The sequence below is a fragment of the Maylandia zebra genome, linkage group LG14, assembly GCF_041146795.1.
Source record: "Maylandia zebra isolate NMK-2024a linkage group LG14, Mzebra_GT3a, whole genome shotgun sequence".
Classification (NCBI taxonomy): Eukaryota; Metazoa; Chordata; class Actinopteri; order Cichliformes; family Cichlidae; genus Maylandia; species Maylandia zebra.
In genome coordinates, this window is record NC_135180.1 from 28,839,368 (window position 1) to 28,847,888 (window position 8,521).

Here is an 8,521-nt window from a genome sequence, read left to right on the forward strand (position 1 = left end):
TTAATACTAGAGCAGCACTAATAATAACGACAGGTGGTGTAACACATTATCCAGCGTTTTTTTTTTTTTTTCGTTTTGTAGTTTTACTTGCAAATACCCGGTATGTGTTCATTGGTGATTACCAGTCGAGCACAGAAAAATCGATACGACCACAGGTAGCACGGCTGTCAACAAACATGGCTTTGAGACGAGCGTTGCATTTTGTTTTCAAAGTTGGTGACAGGGCTAAAACTGCCACCTTTTACAGAGATGTTCTAGGTATGAAGGTAAGTTTTCTGAGCTGCATTTAAATGTAGGATTGGACTGAAGCCGCCGTAGACTAGCAGCTTTTGCTGATGTCGGATAATTTCAGGGTTGCACAACCTGAGCAAATTTCCGTAGTTATCATTGTATAAGTGGAAGTGGACATCACTGAATTGTAATGTTCTCACTACTTGTTATTTATTTCAGATTTTAAGACACGAAGAGTTTGAGGAAGGCTGCAAGGCAACTTGTAATGGGTATATAAGACACAACTCCAGTTGAATCTTGAGCTCAGTATAATGCTAAATAAAAGTCCTGTGGGGGAAAAAGTATTTGCCACCTTCCTGTTACACTTTCATGTTTCAGATCAAGGTCAAACAAATCAAGGCTTAGTGAAACGATGTATTGCCCCCTAAACCTAATAACTGGTTATGCCACCTTTACGAACTGTAATCAAGCGTTTAAGATAACGGTCAAAAGGTCTTTCACGTCACTGTGGAGGAATTCTGACCAACTCTTCTTTTCAGAATTGTTTGAACTCAGCCACAATGGATGGTTTTCCCACATGGACAAAACGCTTTAAGGTCTGGACTCTCTCCCTCCTTTTTTAAGCCATTCAGAGATAGACTTGCTAGGGTGTTTTGGTCTGTTTCTTATTGTTGAATCATGAACACTGACCTTAAATGAGGCAAGGGAAACGTGCAGTTCTTTATTTATTTTTTTTATAATTGAAGTCTTTATTTGTTTTTAACATTTCACAACACAAAAACAAACAAAACAACCAACAAACAACAACAGAAAATATATATATATAAAAAATATAATAATAATAATAATAAAAAAAATTAAAAAATTAAAAAAACTCAAATCAGTTAACTCAAATCTTTAAGTCATTCCCTTACTGAGTGCCTACACAAACAAACAGTGCAGCAAGCGTACAACATGACTAAAGATAATTGCCCTGACCAAATAAGTTCCAACCATCTCAGCCAAAAACACGTCCCCACGATTCGTCAAAACCCTCCCTATCATCATTAATCCTAGCCAAGAGCTTTTCATACGACACCATTTTCAGCATAGTTTCTTTCCACCTATTATATTCTGGTGGAGACGGTTCCTTCCATACACTGAGAATAACTCGAGCCGCTGCGATCACCCCCACCTTTATAACCACAAAGTCATATTTTGAAACCCCAGGTAATACTGACCGATCCCCTAATAAGCACAGTCTTGGTGACAGGGGTATCATCAAACCAATCCACCTTCCTATTTTGTCCAATACTTTTTGCCAAAAGGGATAAACTTTCCCACATTCCCAAATAGCATGTATAAATGTCCCTGGATCTGAACTACATTTCCAGCATACATTACTGGGACTAATTCCCATTCTATAAAGTTTGGATGGAGTGACGTACCACCTGTGTATTAATTTATACTGAGTAAATTTACCCCTGGCCTCTCTTATATATTTATCAGAGAATGACAAAATTCTGCGCCAGTCTTCTTTAGAAATTGCACAACCCAGATCCCTCTGCCATATAACCCTCAAGTTTTCACATATCTCTTTTTTTGGATTGTTAAACAGTTTGTAGAAAACCGCCGCCCTATGTGCTGTACTGGACAATTCTAAAAACTCCACCACCATATTCGAGCTTTGAGCAAATTTTCCTTTGGTAACACAATCCCTTATTTGTAAATATTTCCAAAAATTATTTTCTCTTGTCAAACTTTATTTTCGGGTTATTTCAGCAAATGACATAAACACTCCCCCTGAGTAAAGATCACTTATCCTGCGTATGCCTTTGACAAGCCATTCCTTCCAGAACACAGTTTTCCGCCCAATCCTTACAGCAATATTGTTCCATAGCGAGGCATAAGGTTGTCTTAGATGAGATGCTCCACACAACTTGTGCACCTCCACCCAGACAGCTTTGGAATACCTGAGCACTGGGTTATTATGAGAGTCTTGTCCATTAGTTGCCGCGCCCTGCGAGAGAACATCCAAAGGTGTGAAGGGGCTCGCTAGTTCCTGTTCGATCTTCATCCAGCTCAGCTCAGAGCCCGATCCTGTCCAGTATTTGGCCAGTCTTGACAATTCAAAAGCTAAATTATACAACTTCACATTTGGGAGGGCCATTCCCCCAATGTCTTTAGAGGCCCACATTTTCTTTATATTCACTCTCGGCTTCTTGTTATTCCACAAAAAATCTTTGATTAACTTCTCAATTCGACCAAATATGTGCAAAGGAATCCGTACAGGTAACATCATGGAAACATAATTGAACTGTGGGACCACCATCATTTTAATCACATTAATTTTACCCCATAGTGTAAGATTCAATTTACCCCATTTATCCAGATTTGTTTTTATCTTTAGGAGGAGAGGTTCCACATTTGAAAGCATAATATCCTCCAAGTCGGGTTTTAATAATATTCCTAAATACTTCATACCTGAAGGTGAGTACTTAAAATTGAATGGAGTAACGCATCCAGAATGACATGATGCTGACAATGGCATGCCCTCTGACTTGTCCCAGTTTATCTTATAACCTGACAACCCTGAAAATGACTCAACACACGTGAGTAGCGCTGGTAGAGACTGCATGGGATCCGTCAATACTGCTAAGATGTCATCAGCATATAGAAACAACTTGTGTTCCATACCCCCTGCATGAACACCTCTGACACCCCTGTTTGCTCGAATAGCCAAGGCCAGCGGTTCCAGAAATATTGTAAAAAGCAACGGGGACAAAGGGCACCCCTGTCGGGTCCCGCGAGTAAGATGAAAAAACCCTGACACCAATCCATTTGTCAAAACCGCTGCCCTTGGACTTGCATATACAGTTTTGACCCAATTACAAAACCCAGGCCCAAACCCAAACCTTGCGAGGGTCGTCATAAGGAAGCCCCATTCCACCCGATCAAAGGCCTTCTCAGCATCTAGCGAGAAGGCCGCAACCGGGGTTAGGTTAGATTCGCTTCTGTGCATGAGATGAAGAAGTCTTCTAATGTTATCACCTGAGGACCTATTTTTAATAAAGCCAACCTGGTCACCATTAATGATATCTGGTAATATTTGATCCAGGCGGGAGGCCAAAACCTTTGTCAAAATTTTGCAATCAACGCCCAAAAGGCTTACAGGCCGGTAATTTGCTGGGTCCGACAGATCCGTATCCTTTTTAGGAATAAGGGAGATCAGTGCTTCATTAAACGTACTCGGCAAGGAACCTATCTCCAATGCCTCAAGGTAAACTTTATGCAGGACTGGGGCTAAAATATCGATATATTTCTTATAATACTCAATCGGGAAGCCATCCAAGCCTGGCGATTTCCCATTCTTCATTAATAAGATCGCAGCCCTGACCTCTTCTTCCGTTATAGGCTCATCCAGTCTCGTTTTCTGTTCCCCAGAGAGAGTAGGTAATTGTAGACCTGAAAAAAATGTCTCCACCTCCCCTTCATCAAGCGCACCAGCAGACGTATACAAATCTTGATAAAATGATTGGAAAACTGAGTTTATTTCCTTCGATGAGGTTATCACTTGGCCGTCCTTCTTAATCATAGATATATTATTCAAATTATCTTGCTGCTTCAGTTGTCTTGCCAATAGTCTTCCACTCTTTTCGCCACCTTCATAAAATTTTGTTTTGAGCCTAAATAAGGCATATTCCGCCTTTTTGTTATAAATGTCATTCAACTGGTATTTTAATTTACATATAGTCTGATATTTATAATTTGAATATTGACTCGCTAAGTCCTTCTCCAACTCCCGTATTTCTTTATCCAAGGTTTCTACCCGTTCTAGATCACTTTTCTTAACTTTTGATGCGTATGCAATCATCTTTCCTCTTATATATGCTTTAGACGCTTCCCAAACTGTGGCTACTTTGTCTGTGGAACCCATATTGATTTCGAAAAAAATTTTGAGATCCTTTGTTAACTCCTCACTAAAACTCTTGTTCTGCAACAACATCGTGTTAAGCCTCCAGCGGCCCCTCTTCGTTCTATCCGTGTTCAAGTCAATTTGCAACTCTACTGTGGCATGATCACTAATAGCAATGGCACCAATCTCACAGTCTACGACTGACTCGACCAGAGACTTTGATATTAAGGCGAAATCTATCCTCGAATATGTTTTATGACAGTTGGAGTAAAACGTGTATTCCCTTGAACTGGGATTAACTAACCTCCAAATGTCCGTTAAGCAAAGATCCTCTGTCAGTAAATGAACAGCCTCTCTGTCCCTGGGTGTAGACGTACCCCTGGGATTACTCTTATCAATTATCCCATCCATCACCTGGTTGAAATCCCCAGCCAATATCACGTGCAGTTCTTTATTAAATGTTGTTCTGGGTTCTTTAGTGACTAGATTAGTTGTTAATGCACTCCTGGAGGAATTTTGGTAGGTTGGCCACTAATGGAAAGGTTCACAACTGTTTAAAGTTTTCTCCATTTGTGGATAATGGCTCTCACCACGATTTACTGGAGTCCCAAATCCATACAAAGGGCCTTGTAATGCTTTCCAGACTGATAGTTCAGTTAGTGACTAACACTATCAGTGACTTTTTTTCAAATGTGTTTCTTTAGATCATGGCATGATGTGTTTCTTTTAGATATCTTTCAGCCAGGTTCTGTTAGGTCTGTCTCGTTTTTTTTAAAAACATTGCCAGTGGATATTTTTTTTAATTCACTCAGGTTATCTTTGACTAATATTAAAACTTGTTTGATGGTCTAATAAATATCACTGTAACAAACATGCAAAACATACAAAATCAGGAAGAGGGCAAATATCTTTTCACAGGACAATGCAGATGTTGATACACTAGTGGTAAACCTGCCTTCACCCCCTACCCATACAGCCCTTATGATGGGAAATGGAGCAAGACAATGGTTGGCTTTGGTCCAGAGGATGACCATTTTGTTGCTGAACTGACCTACAACTATGGTGTGGGAGAATATAAACTTGGCAATGACTTCTTGGTGGGTGAGAGTTTGTTTTCACATTGCATGCAGGAAAAGATTGTCTTGTTATTCAGTGTACAGTGGCAATAATGGGATATTTGTACGTGTGTTTTCATGTTAGGGGATCACTCTGCAGTCGAGCCAAGCTGTAAGCAATGCTAAATGTCTCGGGTGGCCTCTCACTGAGGTGGGAGAGGCTCTGTATCTGACTCAGGCTCCTGGAGGCTATCCTTTCTATCTGGTGGACAAAGAGCAACCTCATAATGGTGAGTGTCACACAAGTCAAATCTGCCTGCTCCTTCTTTAGCTTCTTCTTCTTTTTCTTGGGTTTCTAGCAGGCTGGATGCATATTGTTTTTTTGGGGGGGGTGTTGCTTCATAAACCTCCATCAAGGATCAAATCCTTACATGCAGTCTGGTATCCACAAACTTAAATTAATACTTTGTAACTTCATATTGATCAGAGTTCAATATTGACTTTAGAGAAAAGGCTGTAATATCCATTCTTGACAGTTCTGATCGCGTAGGGTTTCTCTCCATGACATAGTTGGAGCGATCTATCAAAACCTGCTTACGAGTTTCCATCTCCTCACATGTGCCACACATGTTCCACATATGGATGCTTCCTCACTAGTGACAGCTGTTAAATCTGTCTCTGACCCTGTATGAAAAAAGGCATATGATCACTGAGCTGGAATCAGAATCAACAGAATTAACAGAATTAATCAATTATGTGGAAAAAGTGTAAGCAGGTGCTGGGTAAGAATTTTAAGGAGACCCAGATGTCTAAAGTATAGCAACTCAATTCTGAATCTTATTTCTTTTAAGGGTTTATTTGTGCACATCCAGAGTCACTTTCCAGTAGTCATAAAGCGTGATTATCTAAACACGGATGATCTGATATCGTCGTGTTGGTGTTGTTCCTGGAACAACATAGTAAATGTTGTTTCAGGATCAACATTGCAAGTGACCAATCACATTGTTGTGACGTTATTCTTTGGCGCGCCAAGCCATTCATGCACTTATGAAATTCTGCTTAGCGTTTATTAAAGGGTCAGGGTCCGTTGATCGGCGGACAGAGGCGATTTCTCGCAGCTTAAGTACAGTTTTTTGTTTTACGGCAGTTTTTCCCGAAGTCGCAAAAGTATGACGTCACAACATTCTGATTGGTCACTTGCAATGTTGATCCTGGAACAACATTTACTATGTTGATCTGGGAACAACACCAACACGACGATATCAGATCGTGCGGTCAAATAAGTCAAAAGATATAGACCAAAAACAAATGCCCATTGCGGAGGACATAAATTAATAGGCTGGTTCTCAGGAGTGTATATATTTATTTTTTCATATGCAGCCGATGACACACAAATGTAGTGTGTTCACACAGTGGTTTGATCCTCTGCATGTATCCTTAGCGCAAGATACTGAACCCTGAGTTGCCCCGGTGTGTGTGTCTGTGTGTGTGTGAGAGAGGTTAAAAGAGACAATTTTATGAATATGTGTGTTTATGGCTGAATGCAGCTTGCAGTAAAAAAGTGCTGCAAGTGCTCAAATAGAGTAGAAAAGGACTACAGAAGTACCCATCTGTTAACCTGTTAACCACTTACTTTCTGTAATCTGTTCCCAGACCCTGTGCAGAAGGTTTGTCTCGGGGTATCAGACCTCCAAAGATCGACCCACTACTGGTCCACACTCTTGGGGATGAAAGTGATGGACAAAAATGAGGAAAAGAAGACGGTGCTCATGGGATTTGCAGACAGTCAAGTGAGTCAAAGAAATTAAATGTTAAACCCTAAGATAAGTTTAAAACAGTTCTATTGTTGAAGTTTGAATTGTATGTTTTGCGGTTTATGTTGATGCCTGAGTAATATGTGTCAAATTCTTTGTAGTGCAAACTGGAGCTTCAGGACATTGGAGGGATGGTTGACCATGGAACAGCTTTTGGGAGAATAGCGTTTTCATGCCCGCGGGAACAAGTAAATTATTATTTTCTAAACGGCTAATGTCAACTTGCAGATAAACTATTTCCAACAACATTATAATGAGATATTATTATGCTCCTCAGCTGCCGGTTATTGAAGCCTTGATGAAAAAGGAAAATCAGAAAATTCTCACCCCATTGGTCAGCTTGGACACTCCTGGAAAAGCTACAGTAGAAGTGGTTATTTTGGCTGACCCTGTAAGCACGTTCCCAAAATAATGCTGAAATGATGTCAAATTCATTAAGTTAACAATATTAAACGTAAAATGTTTGCTTTAGGATGGCCATGAGATTTGTTTTGTGGGAGATGAGGCCTTTAGGCAGCTTTCCATGTTGGATCCCAAAGGGAATGAATTCCTTGATAAGGTTGGTGTTATTATAACACATAGCCCTCAAATGCTTATCCAGCATGTGTCAGATATTCACTGTGCTTGTCATCCTTTTAACACTTTTCAGGCTATGGCTGAAGATAAAAGTGATGAATGGTTTGCCAAACACAACAAACAGAAGACTGCTGCATGAGATGGAGCAGCCGACCTGTCAGTTTTCATCAGTTAATGAGGATGAGATGCCGCGCAACGCACCTGTAGCATAGATCTGCCTTAGGCTGGCAGCGTAAGATTAATTTTGTGTTATGTAAAAACATTTGTGCCCTGAGATGATGTAATGGACCACTTGTTATGGATTTTTTTTCCCAATAAATATTCTTCCTAAAAGCAAGGCTGAGTGATGGGCAAAAAACATTAAGTTAGTTTTATCTATAAAAGACATTTCAATGTGATCTTAATTTTAGGCGAAAAGGGGACACTGAGAGAAGTTGGGGCCAACTTAATCTCATAATAAAGTATCACCAGGACTTCATAGCTTAAATTTGGTCTTGCACCTCTACTGAGTCTCCACCAACCTTATGTGCAAATTCCTCTTACAGCTGTAGTAAAACAACATGTTTGCACAGTTCCTAACTGATTTTGTGGTAATTATAAAACACAGATTACTCAATGGGCCCACCATGTACAGGCTCTATGGGCTTTTGGTCTTATCCTAGAAATATGACATATCCAATAACGAGCCACAAAACAACAGAAATGAGGCGCAAAAAGATATGTACAAGGACTGCAAAGACATAAGATGGATACACTCAGATGCAAAAATGACCAAATGACATCTGCATGGTCTGTGGTTCTCTTTTTCAGTTCTGTTGTTTGTGCACATGAACCTGTTGTTTTATATTCTATCCATGTCTACCTGTATTTAGAAAATATGTGCCATATACCATAATAGAAAATAAAGGTTTTATATGTATAATTAAGGAGAATTTGCCTGATTTTGTATG

At 39.9% G+C, this 8,521-nt stretch overlaps 1 protein-coding gene across 1 annotated transcript; it reads left to right on the forward strand.

Moving 5' to 3' along the window:
- The first annotated feature begins 20 nt into the window (after positions 1 to 20).
- Positions 21 to 8,497, forward strand: glod4 (glyoxalase domain containing 4). Its single transcript, XM_004558182.6, has 9 exons — positions 21 to 266; positions 451 to 500; positions 5,103 to 5,223; positions 5,327 to 5,471; positions 6,835 to 6,971; positions 7,097 to 7,183; positions 7,273 to 7,386; positions 7,468 to 7,554; positions 7,645 to 8,497. Exons 1-9 carry the CDS (start codon positions 177 to 179, stop codon positions 7,708 to 7,710), a joined length of 897 nt encoding a protein of 298 aa, XP_004558239.1. The 5' UTR covers positions 21 to 176; the 3' UTR covers positions 7,711 to 8,497.
- The last annotated feature ends 24 nt before the right edge of the window (positions 8,498 to 8,521 follow it).

Excerpts from the sequence above, each read along its gene's own strand:
- glod4 (XM_004558182.6), top strand. The coding sequence starts at position 177 with ATGGCTTTGAGACGAGCGTTGCATTTTGTTTTCAAAGTTGGTGACAGG. Across the intron at positions 5,224-5,326 it reads AACTTGGCAATGACTTCTTG|GGGATCACTCTGCAGTCGAG; the intron begins GTGGGTGAGAGT and ends TTTTCATGTTAG. Across the intron at positions 7,555-7,644 it reads GGAATGAATTCCTTGATAAG|GCTATGGCTGAAGATAAAAG; the intron begins GTTGGTGTTATT and ends AACACTTTTCAG.